The sequence below is a fragment of the Saxophila tyrrhenica genome, assembly GCF_035928015.1.
Source record: "Saxophila tyrrhenica strain CCFEE 5935 chromosome Unknown scaffold_2, whole genome shotgun sequence".
In the NCBI taxonomy this organism is placed as follows: domain Eukaryota; kingdom Fungi; phylum Ascomycota; class Dothideomycetes; order Mycosphaerellales; family Extremaceae; genus Saxophila; species Saxophila tyrrhenica.
This window is the reverse complement of record NW_027041734.1, coordinates 1234504-1253891: the sequence shown is the minus strand read 5'-3', so window position 1 is coordinate 1253891 and position 19388 is coordinate 1234504. Positions and strand designations below refer to the sequence as shown.

Below are 19388 nucleotides of genomic sequence, written 5' to 3'. Positions count from 1 at the left end.
TTGTGTTAGAGAAACGGTGGTTATATGGAGAGTGGCCACGGGAAATAAGTCAAGTCACAAGGATGGTATAAGGTATAGAGTTGAGATGAGTCGTACGCCGAGCTCGGCCAGCCGTGGCGAAAGCAGTGGATGTCTTATCAAACAGCTAATGTTCAACGACTGACAGTGACGCAGATGAGAGAGTCTTGATGTATCATTTCTTCAGCAAGAACGGGCCGTAAACAGCCCGTCAAACATAACTTCATTCCAAGAGGGGGTATATCTACAGCTCAACCATTCGCTCAATGCCCCGATAGACCGAAAAATGACAGCAGTCGTCTTCTCATGAACGCCTACCATTGCAACACCTCGCTGAAAACAAGCCAACACCTCACAACCAGAGATTATTCGTCTTCTGCGGTCCCGTTGGCTGCGTCGACAGCCTTCTTGACCTCGTCATCAGCTACACCCTGCCACTTCTCCCTCTCCGCCTGATCGGACAATGCAGCTGCGCTGCCGACGAGCTCGTACAGTTTCCGGGACACGTCGCGATTTATGTCGGTGTACTGGTCCTTGGTGATCTCTGTGTTGTTGTAACGGGGCCGGAGGGAAAGCTTGACCATTCTTTGGATCTCCTCCTTGGCAGAGTAAGATAAGTTGCGCGAAGGTGAAGCTGATGAAGCGCGATCTTGTGGTGCTTCGTCATCGCTGGCGTGTGGACTGTCCTGGTGCCGCCGGCCGCGGCGCTGTTCCTTGGCGGAGGTTTGTGTCGGTGAGAAAGGCGAGAACGTAGCTCCCATTGGTGAAGACAACGGCACTATCGTGGACGACAACGGCGGAGACACTGGAAGTCGACGAGTCGCGGGAGGCGGTGGGGTTGCTGAAAGTCTTCGTGGAGGCGTGCCGCAATCTGAAGAGGATGCCGATGGCGCGGGTGGTGAGTCGCGGGGTGAGTATTGACCGTTCTGCTGGTCGGAAGCGCCAGGTGAGCTGGCAGAGACTGGCTTGCTCTCCACCTCTCGCAATAACGAGGATAGGAACGTAGGTCCATCGCCAGGTCGTTGAGCAACATCAGCCGACGACTCTCCGTTCTGCTCAGGCTCAGGAGCGACGACTCTGGGTCGCCGCAAGCGAGGTCGCTTCTGTTGGGGTGCCTCGTTCGTCGTAACCTCATGTCCGGAAGATGATGGCGAGGCGGTCCTCTTTCGCTTTCTGCGGCGCACATGGGTCGGTGCGTCCTGCGACTCGCGTGCCTTGTCGAAGGCATTCCAGGCGCGAAGCTCTTCTTGCGACTCTGGCGCAGGTCGATACGCTGGCTCAGCTTGCTGTATCTGTGCATTCGCAATGTTTCGCAGTCTATTGGCAGCACCTTGTTGGCTTGCGACCTGGAACCGCCTTTCCCAGCGCGAGAACTCGCGTCGCTGCTCTTCTGTCCGCTGGTCGCCGGTATCGTCATCAAAAGGAAAGTCGAGGTCGAAGTCCAGGCGTCGTGATACTTCTTGCCACACACGTGCCCATGTTGGATCATTGCGGCCACGAGTCTGTCGTCGTCCGGTAGGCATGCGTCCTCGAGTCCTCCGGCGGGCACCGGGCGTGACTCTCGTGGTAGCGTCGCCATTGTCCATGTTCGTGTGACACTCCTCGCAATACCAAATCTCTGGCGACTCATCGAAGCCCGCGCAGAAGACATGGGTCGCTTTGTCGCAACGGTCGCAGTACATGAGTTCATGCGTCTCGTCGGCAGCGCCACAGACCGAACATGGCTCCCAAGCTTCGGCGGCGAACAGCTCGTCCTCTATGATCATTGTAGGGTCCAGCTCTGCCTCTTGCACCTTATCTTGGACCGCATAGCTGTTGACGACCGGTCCACCGACGACACGGCTGAGTTCGACCATGTTGAACTTCGCTCGGCAGATCGGGCAGCTGTTCGCGCGCTCGACCCATGGTGCAAGACAGGCATTGTGTAGATCGTGCTTGCAGGGGAGTAGGTGCGCTATGGCTTCTTCGTCGGTTTCGATCCTGTGGTGGGAATCTCGAGTCAGCATGTAGTTCCTCGTAGCATTGCGCCCAACGACCCTCCGTAGCTATTGCGTGTAGTACAATAGCGAAAGGAACACCTCACCTTCCAAGCTTATTCGGCGAGCATCTTTCAAGGAAAGACAGTCCTCAAGCCGTCCAAGGGTGGAAGTCGGTACCGTATACGGCAGCAGCGCGCGCGCAGGCGTAGGCCACGGAGGAGGTCATCGCCGTGCAGGCGGAAAAGAGGATCGATCGTTTCGCTCATGACGGGTTCGAGGGGTGGTACCTTTTCGCATCTGCTCTTGTGCTTGTACTTCTCTTGGCATGGCTCTCAGTGCCAGCGGCTCCAGCGTCACCGCTTGCTCTGCTGCCCTCGGGCGGATCCGGGGGAGGGTCCTCGAGGTCGGAGTGGCGAAGGTCACCGAGACAGACTATGCACGTTTCCGCCATGTCTTGTGAATGTCGACGAGAGGTGTATAAGGGGTCGGGGTACTGAAAACATGAGCTGTGCGACTGAGCGAGTCTGGTGGAAGGAGAGAAGAGGAAGGCGATCCGCGAGTGAAACCCCACATTTATAGTCGTTCGGGATCGCAGCTCCCTTCCGTGCTGTAGTCTGCACCTACCTCCGTTGTCCAATGAAACTCACCGACAAGACCACTTGATCATATTCCTGTTTACCAACAGAGTGAGAATGTGTCTTGCATGTGATCGTTTTAGTAAAGTCCAAATATCGCCAACCTGGCTGTCCGTGCTGCAGTCCAGGGGACGTGTGATTCATGACGGTCACGTGTTATGTTTAAAGGAACAAAGAAGGATTTGAAAAGGGTTCCACGGAGAGGAAGTAGTGTGTGCAATGTGCGCAGCTGAGAGGATGTTGAAAAGACCACGGATGCCGGTCAGACCGACAATGGCCTCAAAGACTAGCTCTGATGCAGCCTGCGATTCGTGTCCGTCAGATCACCAGAACGATTGTTCCAAGCGTGACGAAGGACCACCAAGTGCTTGAAAGTAATGAAGGTCGAAAGCGGCGGCCGTGAATAGAGGATTGCGAGGCCTTCCGCGAGTCGCGTATGGTATAGTTCAGGTTTGAAGGACTTCTTATTCGTGCCACTCCGCAGCTACGTCGTTCCTCAGACATGCCGCCACAAGGTCGAATGTGCTTGTAACTCCATGTCTTCCATGCCACTCCAGCTCAAACACCACGCTTATGTCTCCTTCAATTCACGCAGACGCCGGATCGTTGACCTCGTTGCCGCCGCAGCTGGTGTCGACACCACGTATGCTCCTCCCGCCATGGTCTATCATGCGATTGTTAGCTCCTTTCCGGGATCTCGGTGTACCTGCTCTTCACAGTGTTGTCTTGTCCATACCTTCTTGCATGCCTTGCACGACCAGATGCCAGTCGAGTGTCGCTTCACCGTGGTCTTGCCGCAGAATGTGCATGTGTATCGCGCGTGCTGTGAGATTTCGATCTTCTTGACTTGCTTGCGGAGGGAGGCACCATAACTATAGCGATGCTGTCAGTATTGCTCCTTAAAGACACGCTGTCGCTGGGTTCGATGGAAGTTCGCAAACGGTGGGTGGGTGCTTACCGGGTACCGTATTTACCGGTGATGCCGACCTTCTTCGTCGCCTTGGTCATCGCTGCGGTATTGTCTGGTGACGGTGGATGTGGTGATGGGTGGTGAAGATGTCTTCTTTCGAGGTCGTCGTTGGTGATCTCGAATTCGCGGGCATTCGTGCGCACTAGCGGGTCTTGGCAGTTTTTGAGAGTCGGAAGCCGGCCCCCACTTCACCTCAATTCATCCATGCCTGTATTCACGGCGGAGACGAGAAGCACTCAATCGCGCAGCTGGCAATACAAGCAAGAGGACGCTATATCTTACGCTTCCTGTTAGAAGCCTGTATGCTTCCAGCTTGGCTTGACTTGGTACTCCTTTCATCACCTGGAGCCACGCCTTGTGCAAGACGACCATGGCCTCGAACGACCGCCTCTATGAGTGCGTAGTCCTCGGTGCAACAGGCTATACGGGCAAGTATACGGCGGAGCACATAACCACTCACCTTCCTACGGACTTCAGATGGGCAATCGCCGGTCGTTCAGAAGCAAAGCTAAACGCTGTGGCGAATGAACTCAAGCAGCTCAATCCAAACCGGACACAGCCTGACGTAGTTGTCGCGCAGCTCGAAAAGGATAATCTGATCCGCCTGGCAAAAAGCACAAAGGTCCTCATCACCGCCGTGGGACCATACGTCAAGTACGGCACTCCAGTCGTCGAAGCATGCGTTGAGACCGGGACACATTATCTCGACGTGACTGGCGAAATACCGTGGACGTACGACATGGTCCAGAAGCACCACGACACTGCGAAGAAGAACGGCGCCATTATGATTATGCAAGACGGCTTCGAATCTGTACCGACTGATCTGCTTAGCTGGGCGCTCGTCACCCATGTCCGCGAGACTATTGGAGTTGGCACAGAAGAGGTCATTGTCACCCTCTGGGACATCGTGGGAACCTTCAGCGGCGGCTCGCTGGCCACTGTGATGAACATGTTCGAGTCGTTCACCTCAAGCCAGATGATCAAAGCGCGGAACCCATGGTGCTTGTGTCCCGTCTCTCCGCCTCAACAAGTCCCGTCCAGGCCGCTGCTCGAACGCTTGACTGGCACGCGATCGGACAGGGATATGGGGACGCTGACTGATGGCATTCAGGCCTTCTCAGATCTGCCAATTGTCCATCGCAGCTGGGGTTTATGTGACGAAGGAAAACTCTATGGGCCAAAGTTCCGAGCAACCGCCTATATGAAGTCTCGAAACATGATAACGGCGATTGGCTTCCATCTCGCGCTTGTCATTGCATTCTCGGCTCTCGCTCTGCCTCCTTTGAGGTGGTTGGCGAAGAAATTCATCTACGAGCCCGGTCAAGGGCCCACTAAAGAGTAAGCGTCATCCTCTTTCCATGTCACTATTTCATTCCAAGATTGGCGTTCGAAAGTGACCGTGTCTGGTCCGATAGGCTCACATTGGCCGAAACACCATCAACGCCATGAGTCCATGCTGACATCCTCGCAGGCAAGTCAAGAAGGACTACTGCGAATGGCGTGCTGTTGCAAACGCCGATGTCACTGATCCGAACGACCCAAAGCGAGCACAGGCCCAGATGAAGTGGAGCGGCAGTTTGTACCACTTCACCGGCGTGTGCCTGGCCGAGTCCGCTTACATTATTGCTCGAGAAAAGACTCTGGCACATTCGATAGGTGGTGGCATGATGACGCCTGCTACACTTGGTGCCGCATACCTGGACAGACTACAAAAGGCTGGGCTCGAGCTCGACATAAAAAGCTTGCCGTAGCTTATTTCCATGGCTTGTGGCCTCCCGGATCATCCCTTCAAAAGCTTTCCTGCTACAAACACGATCTCAGTCATCCCTCTTCAACCAAGGCCGACAAGCCGCATGCAAAGGCTTGAACCTCGCATCAAGCGCCATCATCTTCTCGTAATCCTCCTTGCAGCACCGCTCAAAGCAGTCAAAGAAACTCGCCGCGACAAAATCCCCATAGCTCGGCTGACTCCCAAGCACAAACGGCCCTTCGTCCTTCCGATGCTTTGTCAAAAGATCTCCCAACTTCTCAGCCGCTCCGCCCGGCTCAGCGGCCGTTTTCCACGCCTGCTCGCCTCCCTTGACGGCCGCGAACTCCTTGAGCGTCATGCCGAAGGTCTCTTTGCGGGTGTCCTCGAAGTACTTTGCGGATCGGGGCGGTAGCATCGAAGGGACGTCTGCTAGCGTGTCCCACCACACGACGCCGGCTAGGTTCTCAACGGCTTCGGTGATGGGGCCGTGGAGGTCGGCGTCGAGGTGCAGCGGTGGCGAGGGGTGGAGTTCTTCGAGTACCGGGGCGATGTTGGCGGAGTTCATGATGACTTTGCCGTCTGGGAGGCGGATGGTGGGGGAGGTGTAGTCGGTCCAGCCTGTACCTGGTTGGTTGGCTTTGACGCCGCTGTTCGAACGGGTCTGTCAGTCATGAGCATCTGCGCAGGCTTGTTCGAGCGTAACGTACAGCTCTTTCATCTTGGGCTCCAGGTCGGGATATTCAACCCATTCCGTCGTGTAGGGTATTTGCTTGTAGTTGAGGACCATGCGCGCTGCAGAACTCTCAGCATGTCCTCTCTGGCAAACGATGACAGAACATACTCTTCCACGGATTCAAAGAGAAACATGACGGTTTGTCGGAACCTTTGTGGATGCTTGGGAGGTCGTAGAGGATGATGTTGCCTGCCATGACGCTTGAGTAATGTTGACAGTATGGCTGAAAACGTGAAGATGCTTGGACTTGTTTGATTCATGTGGTATCAATGACGGGACCTCTGCCTCCTCTTTATACATCGGTCACTGTCAGGAGAGTTTCAGCCGTTGGGCTGGAATCCAAGCAAATCTACACCGAGCCCCGGTGTCTGCCAAAGCAACAGCGACTTCGACGAATTCGTTAGAAGGGAAGTCATGGTTTTGTTGCGAATTATAGACATGACGTCCTGAGCCGCTCTACCTTTTGCTCAAAAAGATCCTAGTGTGGTGGAGCGCTTACGGGCGTACTGCAGGTGGGCCATTTGACAGTGGGGCGGTTTGTGTGAGCAGGGCTCTGGGAGAATGGAGAAGCGGCCGATGTTGTCAGTTGCGGTAGTAAATATATCTGATGGATGGCTATGGTACTCAGTTGGTCTCCTCCGTGCCCTCGTTCGAACGACAAGTCTAGGGATGTCTCATCAACCGTCCAGCCGCATGGACCATCACAACCTCATCCACCTCACCCATTCATCCTCTCCAACCCCTCAAGCGCCTTCCTCACCTCCGACACAATCTCCGTAGCCACATTCCCACTGTCGCACTCAAAGTCATACCGCTTCGTCTCCTGTGCTCCGGCCCCCCCGGCCGCAGCCCGGAACACCAGCACCCGCACCATCTTCGGATGTCTCCCACTCACTTTCACGCCGACGATACTGCTCATTGGGACATTCGTTACCTTACCCCCTCCTGCGCCCGCTGCGCCCATGACTCCTGGTGTTCCGGGCGGTGCTGCGGGGAGGATCGTGAGGTACTCGGCTGTGATGATCAGAGTGCGTGGGTGAGAGGGTGCGAAGGAGAGCGGTTGTTTGCGTAGGACGTTGTATCGCTTGCCGCCGATGTCGAGGCCGAGACCGCGTCCGAGGCCAAGATTGAGGTTAGAGGCGTTGGTGAGTTGAGCGTTTGGGTTGGTGTAGCCTGCGCCAGTGCCTTTCTTGTGCTTCTTGCCGCCACCTGCTGCGTTTCCGCCGCCCGGTGTGGTAATATTGTTCAGTTCAAGAGGAGCGTTGGGGCTGGTGCTGCCAGGTGAGCCAGAGAGGCCAAGTCCAAACATGCCGTCGCCTGCCCCTGCGCCGATGAAGCGGCGACGAACGAGGTCCAGACTCAGCTTGTCGCCTAAAGCCTCCACAGTGCGGTCAGATGGCGCGACAGTTTGAGTACCATGGACTTTGAGGACGTAAAGAGCTTTCTCTAGATTTAGTTTGTGGCAGCCTTCTGCGAAGATCTCAGCGATGTATGTGTCCGCTGTGGTTTGAATCGGAACGGTGGTAGAGGCAAAGGTGTTTTGGTCGGTGAAGTGGACAGTGATGGTCTTTGGTGCGCCTGTTCGAGGTGTAGATTGCGCTTCATCCCGCTGCGGCAAGTCCAATGCATTGCCAGTTTCTTTGCGCAGAGCTGACGATGCAAAAGAAGGGCCAGTGATGGGATGTCTCGGCGCTTGGAGGGCTGGTGTTGTGGATCGAGTGGTTTGAACTGAAGTCTCGGTCTCTGATCTCACTGCTGTGGCAGGGCAGACTTGCAACTCCGGCTCACTCGGTCGCGGTGTGGGAGCTGCTGTTAAATTTGGTGTACCCATCGTAGAAGTGCCGATGGATGGCGTTAGAGCTTCGTTCTCCTTAAATTGCTCGTCAGTTGCTCGCACCAAGCCGAACTCGTCCCAGGGCTTGTCTCTCGCTCGCCGCTGCGGTGGACGATTGTTGTTGGAAGTGAAGTCTGTGACAGGTCTCGTGCGTACGAGAGCAGGGAAGTCAAAGTCTATCTCTTCATCCTCGACGATGCGTAGAGTCCAGCGGTTGATATTGGCTTCCTCATCTCCCTTGTCGCCTACTGGAGGCTTGTAGCCCTCTTCGTTATATCGCCAGAGACTCAAGCCAATGAGGTCGGTGACTGTGGCCTTCTCGCCTTCTCGCTGTCGTCGGATTGGGACCTGCAATGCTTTCGATGGAGTGGATGAGAACGGAGCGTAGATCTTGATCCATAGTGGACTGCTCTCATCCTTCCCACTCCATTCGGCGAACCGTTGGAATGGCTTGTCCGTGCTCTGGCCTGGGCTGTTGCCTCTGAGAGCCATGGTAATAAGAGACGGAGGTACCACAGCGGTCAAGCGATGACCTGGCGGTAGTTTCGGCAATGGGGTCATTGCATCATCTGTTGCAGACTTGCCTGCTACTGAGTGCCTGGGTTCTGCAGGTACCGCGGGTGGCATATCGGGCAATGCCTTCATCGGACTGGTCTCGGAGCCAATGCCCTGTCCTCCAACAACGCCTAGGCCAAGCAAGGAGGCCGAATCTGCAGTGCCAGCATCCACGTCAAACTCATCACTCAAGTCGGAAGCCTCGCCCACATCCGAGTCTTCGAGCTCACTTTCGCCTGCTTCGTCTTCTTCAGCAGGACGTCGTGGCAGGTCCTCTTCTTCTTGAATGCGCTCGGCAAGATGCACCCTCCGCTGCCCACCGGGTCTACCAGGCAGCTTCCGACCGAAAGCATTAGGGTCTAGCGCTTCGCTATCAGAACTCATCTCGCTGCTTGTAGTCGTATCACGTCGTGCACGTTGCTTGATCGCTTCGACCTGACCTAGGCTTCCTCTCCTCAGTGCCTCGGCCACGACTTCAGGCGGGCGTGAAGGGCTCGTAATCATCAGTGCCGGTCCATCAGCCCCTTCGTCGGCTTCGAGAGGATTTGCGGGTGAAGACTTTGACCGATCACGTACTGGCATTTTTGCGAACGAGATGCCTCGCGCCGCAGACTTTTCGTCATCTTCACTGTCGTCGCTGTCCAAGTCAGAGCTGTCTTCCTCCTCCAGCATCTCTCTCCTCGTGCGCTGCCGCCGCTTGCGGTCATTAGCTGCCATGAGCGTGCCGGCAGGAATCGTGTCCTCACTACCGGCCCTCCCTGTAACCATTCCACCGGCATCTTCGCTCTCCCTTACCGGCCTGTCTTCCTCGATGCTAATTCCACGAGTCCTAGTCGGGGCGCGGAAATAGCTTCCCGCATCTGCCCCTGCCGCGCCCGTAGTGGGAATGGGCGGGCTGTAACATCGTTTCACTGCTTGTGTGTCCGGGAGCCAGCCTGCAGCACGAAAAGCAGGATTGTTCAGGACTCCGGTAGGAAGGTTGATTAGGCGCTCGCCCACGCCATCACCTACGTGGCGGTGGTTGTTTAGGAATGATAGACGCAGTTGATAGGTCGTGAAGTCTTCATTCAGGAGGAGCGACATCACGATGTGTGGTGACTTCCACCATCACCAATCCTGACACCGACCAGCGGGTTGGTGGCGGTATTAGGTCTCCAAAAATCGTACGGGGGTGGAGGTGGGTTGAAGTGCCACGAACCTCGCCGTCGATGCCGCTTTGGGAATGCGGCGAGCTCGGGAGTCCGACTTCTTCAACCCAACACCAACATCACCTCAATCGACATTTCCAACCTACACGACATGGCTCTCGTGGCATACTCCGACAGCGAAGGCTCCGACAATGAGGCGCCTGTCGCGTCGAAGCCGAACGACTCGAAGCCCAAACCGGCAGATGGAGCAGCTTTTCGCAAAGTCGAGCCGCGCAAGATAAAAGTCGACTTGCCGGCTGTCAAACCTGAAGTAGAAGACGCAGAAGCCGATAGACCAGCGAAGAGAGCGCGGACTGGAGGTGGATTCAGCGGCTTCAACAGCCTACTGCCTGCACCTAAGCGACCGGCTGGTAATGCGCCTGGCAGAGGGGTTAGTCTCAAGACGAGCTCGGAAGCTGCCTTCAGTCGCCAGCCTGTGAACGGCAGTGTCAACGAGACGCCAGAGGATGAGACGTACGCAGGTGGGCGGGATGAGGGGTTGAATGGCAGCACAACAGAATATATACCGGCCCCACCACAACCGGAGGCCAAACCCGTAGGCAAGGCGACGAAGTTCAAGCCATTGAGCGTGCAGAGTGGGCAAAAGAAGAAGAAGAAACTATCACCTCAGAAGCCTTCAGAAGGTGATGACACAAGACCTGCCCCCGAAGACTCAAAGGCACCATGGACAGCAGACTCGAGGGACGAAGCAGTCAAAGCACGGACGGCACCTCCCCCAAAGCCTAAACGGTCACTCTTCTCGGTGCTACAGGCCGAAGAGTCTGAGATAGCACCACAAACCACCGCAAACTCATATGAGGCTATCACAACGCAATCCGCGTCCGGACCGGAAGACCAGCGACCAGAAGCGCAACAACCACAACAATCCACCCCCGCCCCAGCACCATCCAACAACCTCTCAAGCCTAGCCTCCGACCTGAACCTCTCCAACGCCGAGCGTCGCCGCCTCTTCGGCAGCCACGCAAAAGGCGGCGATATCAACATCGCGCACTTCAATATGGATGCCGAGTACGCTTCCAACGAGCAGCTGAGGCAGGCAGGCGAGGTAGTGGAGCACAAAGCTGTCAAGTCTATCGCGCCGGGCAAGCATAGTCTTCAGCAGCTTGTGAATAATGCACGGAGCCAGCAGGAGAATTTGGAGGATAAGTGGGCGGAAGGGAGGCGAGAGAGGGGAGAGGGGCAGGGGAAGTATGGGTGGGGACGGTGAGGTTCAGGTGTCACGAAATACGAGTTTGTGAAATCAACGTTCTCGACACTGCATGCGAGAATAAGTGATGACTTTATATGTGCACATTTAACCGATACCCAATCTTCATACATTCAGAAACATTTCGCTCGCAAAACGCTCAACATAAATTAAACACACCCACATCAACGCCACCTACCAGTTATAGTAGACCGCCTTGATATGGTTGTGATAAAAGTGACTGCACTTATCATCCCCATAACTATCCCCAGTCGGTAGATCCCACGTCTGTGCCTTAAAATCATCATTCGTCCATTCCTTGCACGACTTAGAGATCCCCGTGAACTTGTGTCCATTCGAAATTGACAAAGCCACAGAGTTCGCGGAATCTGGGCGGTCAAAACAACCCTTATCCCAACCAATCCAGTCGCTGTTAGAACCCGCAATGCCCTTGTTCATCTGCCCAGCGAGACACATACCAGTCTCGACGCAGGGGTCTTGGCAGTCGTAGCGCGTGAACCAGTTGACTGAAGCATCGAAGCTCCGGGCCTCGAGGGGGACGGTGTGGTTGGTGGCGGGGAGGGCAACGGCCTGCGTTGCTAGAGTGGCGAGGAGGGCGAGGGTGGAGTAGATCATTTTGGCGGTTGTTCTTGGTGGCAGGAGAGGGTGGCGTGGGTTTGGTTCGGAGGGGTTTCTGCTGGGTGTGTTGAGGACAATGGAAGTATAAGTATTTGTTGCGGAAGGAAGTGTGACACAAAGAGGAAGACAATGTATGATGCCAGACAATGGACAATCCATTCATTCCGGGCTTGTTGGCGGGTACAGCTGGCTTTGTTGCTGGCAGCAGGCCTGTCTTCCCCACCACACGCCATTGAATGCTCGGCCATCGCAGCAAGACTGGCATCTTCGAGTCAGAGCAAACGTCGGTGACGATGATCCAGTCTCCTGGGACTTCTCCAGTACGCAGGTGTGCAGTGGGCGCTCATTCATTAAACTCGTTGTGCCAGCAGGTCGGTGCTTCTCCGATCAATCCAGTCCATTCTTGTCTGTCGCATTATTGCCCACTAGCAACTTGGCTTAAGCCTGCCAAAAAGAGCCTTGAGAGACGCCTGAGCCTCCAGCACGAGCGGCGAACGGGCGCGAGCGAGGTGCTTCATGGCCGCTTTGAGTGGATACGCCAGTCTCTGCGGACCCACCCAGCCTGTGTTGTCGGCCAGTAGATACGGCGATGCTCGCACAATGTCTGCCGCCAGCGTGAGTATGTTGCTTGTGAGTGCCAGATCTGCGTACTGATTGACGGTGGACTGGCTGTTTTCAGGCGAAGATCCATCAGAGAAGATAGAGCTCTCCCGGCTGGACGCTGTTTGCAATGAAGACAGCGCTTCGTTGAGGAGAATCTTGAACCACCAATAGTATATCATGTTGGTTGCCTCCCACATGCCACTGAGATTGTGTAGGCTTTTTTCTGTGTCGGCATAGATGTCTTCGCTAAGCTCGAACGGCGAATCGTGCTGACTTGGCCATGCCTTATCACGCCATAGGTCGAGCCCTTCCAGCAGACTGAAGCATGTCATCGGTAGCGTTGCCAGCAGTTCCGAATCATAGGAAGCGAGACTGCTGTCTACCAACTGCAATAGTGTGCTAATGTCGAAGCCAAAGTCATAAAGCTTTTGCAGGCTGTCTTTCTCGAATCGTTCCCAAGGTAGTGTCAACCACTCTTCGCTACCAAGGATAGATGCCTTGTGGGTCTCGATGCAGTGGTTCATCTTAGTGCTGTCAGTATGTGTTGGTGAAGGCGTTGCCAAGAGCGCGACGTACGATGGTCCACCTGACGTCCTTGAACAGTTGCATGGCGAAGTCTGTCTTGATGCTGCGAGGACCTGCTGCCCGACACCACTCTGCCATGCCATGCTGTATCAAAGCAAGAATCGAGGGTTAGCGACAAGCCGAGCAGGTGGACGGTGTGTCTCATGTATCCGTACCTCGTGAACCTTTCCATGTGGTACTGACGAGTACGTGGGAGACAAGATCTTGGGCCAGCATCAGAAGTCATCCTCACTACGAGAAGGGCAGAGCATACCTCGTATATCGACAACGTCCTCATTGCAGCCAGTGTCCTGTCTTGAAACGCCAGATCGGGATCGTATAGCGCTCTCTTCAAGCCAGTCAAGGCGATTGCGTACTGTCCCCTCCCTTGGGCGACCAAGTCAGACTTGCCTGTCACCACCCCCATCCTAGCCAGACTCAGCGCAGCGAAGGAGGCTGACAGAGCGTTCCCTTGGTCAGTCAAAGTGTTCATGGTATACATCCATGTCTCCTTGACGTCGACCATGACCTCCCCTCGAGGAGGGAGGTAGGTCTCGTAACATTTCGTCTGGAGTTGTTGCAACACGAGGCTCCCGATGCCAGCCTGAGCGGGGAGAAGTAGTCCTATATCGGAGTCTGAAGGGGCAGGTGCAGTGCTGCTAGGCGAGCTGGATCTGGACTTGACCAGAGCCGCATCTTGAGAAGGTTGCTTGCGGCCCACTACTTCCTCGAAGCGCTGCCTCTTCTTAAGGCCATTGGGTGTCCACTGCAGGACGGTCGAATATTTGGCGTACCCGCCACATTCGACGCCACGTTTCTGACAGTTCTTGCATGTCGGTCGACTTTGATCGCACTAGATGAATGGACCGTGAGCTTCTCAATGATAGTAATGCCTGCTGACGCTGCTCACCGCGACCTTCCTCTTCCTACACGTGAAGCACCCTAGAGATCGTGGAACGCCGACCATCGTCACGTATCGAGTGGTGAGCGTACGCACGCATTCCAGAGAAGATCGCTCGCAACATGACCTCTCTCCTGCCGCCTTGTGTTGGCAGTGCTGCTGAGGTCGACGCTGGTGATCGGTCGATCTGGGTACCAAGGCTGAGGTGGAAGCACATCTCGCCAAGGCCCGCTAACCGCCTGTTTGGGCCATTCTGCGAGATTTCGAGAGCACAGACCAGATGAATTTTGGATCCTGCGAGGGTTGGAAATGCCCAGCGGAGCCACCAATAGCCATGATGCTGAACTGCCTCGCAGCATCTGAGCATCGCACGCTATCAAATCTTCGATCAGCAGCGACTGTATCTCGATCACCAGTATCTACTGCTCGACTGTGCCTTGCCGGGTCCTCGGGGACGGGCTACGTCGTGATCGACTGAATACCATCCCTCTTTTGCAGTATGCTGCGAAACTCGGTTCGTAGCACAGCGACTCCATCGTGTATATAAGTTTTCCCCGTCGCCTCCTATGGTAAGTACTCACTCTCATACTCAATCATCGACACATCGACCGCTTCGAGCCTTTCTACGCCTCAGCAAGAACGCCCTTCCACTATCACTCCTCTCCAGAACCCCTCGTCCAGCTCCTCACTATGCTCGGGTGGAACAACACCATGGCAAAGGCCGAGAAGAACAGGAAAGACAGTCAAGAGTCAGACCAAAAGGATGCCAGCAAGCAGCCACAAGCGACCAGATGGCAGAAGATACACCGCTCAGTCGGCTTCCAGAAGGGATACAACCTTTTACTGTGTAAGAATCCCCTGCCGCGTTGATTTGTGCCCTGCTAACATCCCCTAGTCATCGTCTTTGCGGGCGCAATGGTCGGATTCTGCCTCGCCCGACTTGAGTACCTAAACATCGGCACCTACGCCGACGGAGCATCTCCGGGAGAATGGTACTGGTACAAATCCGGCCACAACCGCGTCGCCATTATCCTGCATCTCGCGACAGTCATCCCCGCAGGACTTCTGATGGTCTGGCAATTCCTCCCCATCATCCGCCGGAAGTTCCTGATCTTCCATCGCATCAACGGCTACGTCGTCACGATCCTGCTCCTCCTCGGTGTGGCGAGCGCTTTCATGCTTGCTCGAAGGTCCTTCGGCGGTGCACCAGCGACACAGGCAGGCATTGGCTTCCTTGGAATCATAGTGCCTATTTCGCTCGGGATGGCGATCTACAACATCAAGCGCCTCCAGATCGAGCAGCACCGTGCGTGGATGCTGCGCACCATGTTCTACTGCGGCACGATCATTACTCTTCGCCTCATCATGATCATCGCCGCCCAGATCCTGCCATTTGCCAGCAACTACTACAGCGTGATGCCCTGCGACGCTATCGCGACCCTCACGAGCCCCGGCCAGTTCCGCAAGAGCTACCCCCAATGCTTTGTCGAGGATGGCACTGCCGATGGTTGGATTCCCGTTGTTGCGGACTTCTCGCAGGATGCTGTGACCGTTGGTGCGGCTTTGCAGTTGGGCTTTTCTATGGGAGTAAGTCAAAAATACCTCGCCTCTACAATCTTGCTTCGTGCTGACCCTTGTGCTGGATAGATCTGGGTCGCCATCGCCATGCACGCAATCGGCGTAGAGATCTACCTCAATCTCACCTCGGCCGAAACCGAGCGACTTCGAATGGTGTCTTATGAGAAGCAGTTGGAAGCTGGGTTCAAGCACCCAGGCAGCGCCGGGCTGACTGCGGATCGATGGGGTGATGTGCCGGCGTGGGAGCCAACGCCTAAGAAGGAAGTCGAGGGGCAATGATGCGATGAATGGTATGATTGAATGTGTTGTTGGCGTTTTGAGCGGAAAGGAATTTAGACATACATTTGTCAGCCTCGTAATCCTGCTTTGTGGATTGAATCCAAGGGCTCTCTGTCCCTCCCATGACCTTGGAGACCTGATTCGTCGAAGTCTGCAAACGATAGTTCGGACAAACTTCACCTCCATAGATCGAGTTCGCTTTCGCTTCCTCCAAGCGGAAGCAACCCTACCCCCCGGAGCCGATGAGGAATCCTCACGTCCGCATCGTCAGGGCAGTCGTAATGATCTGCCCAAACAGTTTGACAAAGCAGACGGAGGATGGGGACATTGCGTCGGTACGAGACCGAATTCAACGTTAGCAGCACCACTGTGAGTCCAACGAAGATGTACTTAAGCTACACAGCCACCGCCTCTGCGCAGAGTGTCGAGGTAGATTTGCAACACCATGCTATCAGCAGCTTTACCTGGACACAAAAGAAATCCCAGCCATGGCCCCAACCTTCGACATCCGACCGTACGCTGAGCAGCATGCATCAACGAACGGTCCTGGAGATGCCCGACCAACTGCTCTCCAGATCATCAAGGATAACGACCTACTAGGCAAGCTGTCCGACAAGACTATTCTTGTCACCGGAGGCACCAATGGTATCGGCTTGGAGACGGTCCGCCAGCTGGCAAAGACTGGAGCCAAGGTCTTCTTTACCGCAAGGAATGAGGAAAAGGCAAAGAATGTCGTCCAAGATCTGGTCGAAGAGGGAAAGACAGACCCAAGTCTCCAGGATGCGAAGATCCAGTGGGTAAAGATGGATCAAACCAGTCTACAAAGCGTGAAGGAGGGGGCGGAGGAATTCTTGAAGAGGAGCTACAGGTTGAACGTACTCGTCTGCAATGCTGGCGAGTCCCACATGTCCTCCTTTGTCAGCAACCGTCGACTATTCTAACTGGAATCAGGCATATCCCAAACCCCATACGCAGTCACGCAAGACGGCTTCGAAGCACAGTTCGCCACCAACCATCTTTCGCACTTTTACCTCTTCCAGCTGCTCAAGCCATTGCTACTGAGATCTTCGGAACCAAATTTCAACAGCCGCGTGGTCGTCGTGGCGAGCGCAGCGAATGCCCTCTCCACTGTCCAAGTCGGTAACTATGGGCTCGACGAACCTCCAAAGGAGTACTACGACCCGATGTGCGAGATGGATGGCGATCACAATCCCATGATCCTATACGGTTCCTCCAAAACAGCGAACATCTGGTTCTCGAACGAAATCGAGCGTTGTTACGGCGCGAAAGGTCTGCATAGCCTAAGTCTGCATCCGGGCGTCATCCTCACCGCCGGCTTCGCGACCCTGGATCCAAGGGTTGCGGAGAAGCTTGCGGCGCTCATGAATGATGAGAGCATCATGAAAGCTTTCAAGTCGGTGGAGCAAGGGGCTGCTACACAGGTATTGGCGGCAGTTGGCAAGGACTTTGAGGGTAAAGGTGGCGTCTACCTGGATGATTGCGGAGTCAGTCAGCCGCTGAAGGAAGGTGATCAGGCTGGCATCAGTGGGTATAAGCAGTGGATATACGACGAGGAGGGTCAAAGGCGGTTGTGGAAAGACTCGCTGGACATGGTTGGGTTGAAGGACGAACAGTAGCTGTGTGCCATGCTAGTGAGAAGTAGTTGGACGGGAGTTACGCATGTTCTCTTCGAACACCAAGTCGCTCGCTGTATCGTGGACTGTGTGGTCAAAGCAAACCGCTCATCGTGATGAAGTTGTTGGCTCGGCATCTTGATCTTCTTCCGACCCGACTTTCGGCCCGAGAATGGAAGTCAACTTCGATGCCGACCTCACCTCACCTCTTTTGGCCTTCATTACCTACGCCCTCCTCCATCTTCAAGTCATCGTACAAATTCCCCTCGACTCGTGGGTCTCACTCATCTCGACCACTATCACATGATGGCTACTTCGTGAATCACGACAGGTAGGTCTGGTAGTGAAGGAAAGAGCTTCTGGACAGTAAGTACACCATGAGTCGCTGTGTCGTCACAATGTCATGGGCGACGACAGAGGCATGCATCATACGGACAGTATTGTGCTACCGTCTCCCTTCTGCCATCCTTCCTCTTTCTCATCATTCCACTTTCGTCCTCCAAGTGAGAGATGCAAGCGTTGAAAAGGCTCACTGCCATCACCAAGACCTTCAGCCCGATCAAGCAGACAACAAAAACAATGGCGACGGTATCTCCGCACCACTTCGTGGCTACGTCTGGCGAGACCGCGCCAGTCTGGGCCCACACCGAGCCGTACTCCAATAGGCCCAAGTTCCCGCAGCTTTCTCAGAACACATCCGCCGACGTGTGCATCATCGGCAGCGGCATCTCCGGGGTGCAATCTGCCTACGAACTTATCAAGCGTGGACGTAGCGTGGTGATGCTTGAAGCTCGCGATGCTATCTCCGGCGAGACTGACCGCACGAGCGGACATCTGGCATCGGCGCTTGACGACCACTATCTCGAGATCGAGAAGAAGCACGGCGAAGAGGGGGCCAAGCTCGCCGCCGACAGCCACAAATGGGCCAGCAAGCACGTTGGTGAAGTAGCACGCGAGCTGGGCATCGACTGCGAATATCGTCAGCTTCCGGCTTATCTCATCAGCCAGTATGACCGTCAAACTCAGTCCAGTGAACATGACGCCGAGGTGAAGCGACTGATCATGGGCGAAGTCGAGCAAGCAAACCGCTTCGGTCTTTCGGCGGAGTTCAAGACAGGTTTTGCGGTCAAGGGCTGGGATGGCAAGCCTGATCAGCGTGACGCAAGCATCTTCCACGAGCAGGCGACATTCCACCCGACGAAGTACCTCACTGGAGTCCTCAAATGGCTGAAGGAGCAACCGAGCTTCACCTGCTACACTCACTCTCGGGTCATGGATGTCCAGGAGAAAGGCATTGAGGTCATGGGCATAGGCAAGAAGACGGTGACGGTCTCAACCGACACCGGCCACACCGTCGAATGCAGCGACGCAATCATGGCGACCTGCGTGCCGTTGCAGAAGCTGAGCATCGTTGCCGAGCTTGAGTACATGCGCACTTACTGCATTGCTGTCAAGGTTCCCCAGGGCTACGTTGAGGACTACTTGTTGTACGACACCGCGGAAGCCTACAAGTACGTTCGCCTCACGCGCTGCGATGAGCAGAATGATTACCTGGTCGTGGGCGGCTGCGATCACAAGGTTGGACAAGAGGTGAGTTGGGAAATCTCCATTCTGCACCAACAAGTCGTACTCACCACCCTCACAGGAAACCCTTGGCCGCTTCCAAGAGCTCGAAGACTGGATCCGCGAGCGCTTCACCAAAGCCGGCTCCGTTGACTACGCATGGTCCGGCCAAGTCTTCGAGCCAGTCGACTACATGGGCTTCATCGGCCTCAATCCCGGCACGAAGCACACTTACATCATCACTGGCGACTCCGGCAACGGTCTCACTCATGGTGTGATCGCAGGTCGCTTGATCACAGACCAGATCGAAGGCGTCAAGAATTACTGGGGTAAGCTGTACTCCCCGTCTCGCAAAGCCAGTCTTCTCAAATCAGCTGGCACCGCGATGGCCCACGATGTTCAGATCCAGGCGCAGTACAAGCGCTTCCTGCAGTCTGATATCAAAGACATCGAGGATCTGGCGCCTGGAAGTGGTGGTGTGCTGAACTCGACTACCAAGGTTCCTGTTGCTGTGTACAAAGACGACGAAGGTGGTGTGCACAAGTTCTCCGCGCTGTGTCCGCATATGAAGGGTGTGATCTGCTGGAATGGGGTGGAAAAGAGCTGGGATTGTCCGGTGCATGGGAGTCGCTTCAGCAAGGATGGAGTTTGCGTTATGGGACCGGCGAAGGGGCACTTAAACCCAGCGGACGAGAGCGGGGAGAAGTTGCAGTCAGAGGCTGTGAAGTGACGAAGACTCAATGGCCGGTTCGAAGAAGG

General features: G+C 55.3%; 11 protein-coding genes across 11 annotated transcripts; 5 read left to right on the top strand and 6 right to left on the bottom strand.

The window, feature by feature from the left end:
- Positions 1 to 383: 383 nt before the first annotated feature.
- LTR77_001602 (uncharacterized protein) lies at positions 384 to 1874 on the bottom strand (the record flags this gene model as incomplete). The annotated part of the gene is made up of 1 exon (XM_064798864.1): positions 384 to 1874. The coding sequence occupies one exon, from the start codon at positions 1872 to 1874 to the stop codon at positions 384 to 386; it is 1491 nt and encodes a 496-aa protein (XP_064663191.1).
- A 1329-nt stretch (positions 1875 to 3203) lies between these two features.
- RPL43 (60S ribosomal protein L43) lies at positions 3204 to 3640 on the bottom strand (the record flags this gene model as incomplete). Its single annotated transcript, XM_064798863.1, has 3 exons — positions 3204 to 3296; positions 3369 to 3504; positions 3591 to 3640. 3 exons carry the CDS (start codon positions 3638 to 3640, stop codon positions 3204 to 3206), a joined length of 279 nt encoding a protein of 92 aa, XP_064663190.1.
- A 332-nt stretch (positions 3641 to 3972) lies between these two features.
- Positions 3973 to 5353, top strand: LTR77_001600 (uncharacterized protein; the record flags this gene model as incomplete). Its single annotated transcript, XM_064798862.1, has 2 exons — positions 3973 to 4940; positions 5074 to 5353. The coding sequence occupies 2 exons, from the start codon at positions 3973 to 3975 to the stop codon at positions 5351 to 5353; spliced, it is 1248 nt and encodes a 415-aa protein (XP_064663189.1).
- Positions 5354 to 5419: 66 nt separating this feature from the next.
- On the bottom strand, positions 5420 to 6281 carry LTR77_001599 (uncharacterized protein; the record flags this gene model as incomplete). The annotated part of the gene is made up of 3 exons (XM_064798861.1): positions 5420 to 5999; positions 6060 to 6144; positions 6194 to 6281. The coding sequence occupies 3 exons, from the start codon at positions 6279 to 6281 to the stop codon at positions 5420 to 5422; spliced, it is 753 nt and encodes a 250-aa protein (XP_064663188.1).
- A 522-nt stretch (positions 6282 to 6803) lies between these two features.
- AVO1 (Component of a membrane-bound complex containing the Tor2p kinase) lies at positions 6804 to 9557 on the bottom strand (the record flags this gene model as incomplete). Its single annotated transcript, XM_064798860.1, has 1 exon — positions 6804 to 9557. One exon carries the CDS (start codon positions 9555 to 9557, stop codon positions 6804 to 6806), a length of 2754 nt encoding a protein of 917 aa, XP_064663187.1.
- A 216-nt stretch (positions 9558 to 9773) lies between these two features.
- LTR77_001597 (uncharacterized protein) lies at positions 9774 to 10889 on the top strand (the record flags this gene model as incomplete). The annotated part of the gene is made up of 1 exon (XM_064798859.1): positions 9774 to 10889. One exon carries the CDS (start codon positions 9774 to 9776, stop codon positions 10887 to 10889), a length of 1116 nt encoding a protein of 371 aa, XP_064663186.1.
- Positions 10890 to 11301: 412 nt separating this feature from the next.
- Positions 11302 to 11504, bottom strand: LTR77_001596 (uncharacterized protein; the record flags this gene model as incomplete). Its single annotated transcript, XM_064798858.1, has 2 exons — positions 11302 to 11327; positions 11348 to 11504. 2 exons carry the CDS (start codon positions 11502 to 11504, stop codon positions 11302 to 11304), a joined length of 183 nt encoding a protein of 60 aa, XP_064663185.1.
- A 428-nt stretch (positions 11505 to 11932) lies between these two features.
- Positions 11933 to 13641, bottom strand: LTR77_001595 (uncharacterized protein; the record flags this gene model as incomplete). Its single annotated transcript, XM_064798857.1, has 5 exons — positions 11933 to 12634; positions 12687 to 12779; positions 12851 to 12898; positions 12949 to 13527; positions 13585 to 13641. The coding sequence occupies 5 exons, from the start codon at positions 13639 to 13641 to the stop codon at positions 11933 to 11935; spliced, it is 1479 nt and encodes a 492-aa protein (XP_064663184.1).
- A 624-nt stretch (positions 13642 to 14265) lies between these two features.
- Positions 14266 to 15432, top strand: LTR77_001594 (uncharacterized protein; the record flags this gene model as incomplete). The annotated part of the gene is made up of 3 exons (XM_064798856.1): positions 14266 to 14422; positions 14471 to 15162; positions 15223 to 15432. The coding sequence occupies 3 exons, from the start codon at positions 14266 to 14268 to the stop codon at positions 15430 to 15432; spliced, it is 1059 nt and encodes a 352-aa protein (XP_064663183.1).
- Positions 15433 to 15920: 488 nt separating this feature from the next.
- Positions 15921 to 17069, top strand: LTR77_001593 (uncharacterized protein; the record flags this gene model as incomplete). The annotated part of the gene is made up of 2 exons (XM_064798855.1): positions 15921 to 16326; positions 16384 to 17069. 2 exons carry the CDS (start codon positions 15921 to 15923, stop codon positions 17067 to 17069), a joined length of 1092 nt encoding a protein of 363 aa, XP_064663182.1.
- A 576-nt stretch (positions 17070 to 17645) lies between these two features.
- On the top strand, positions 17646 to 19359 carry LTR77_001592 (uncharacterized protein; the record flags this gene model as incomplete). Its single annotated transcript, XM_064798854.1, has 2 exons — positions 17646 to 18656; positions 18712 to 19359. The coding sequence occupies 2 exons, from the start codon at positions 17646 to 17648 to the stop codon at positions 19357 to 19359; spliced, it is 1659 nt and encodes a 552-aa protein (XP_064663181.1).
- Positions 19360 to 19388: the final 29 nt, after the last annotated feature.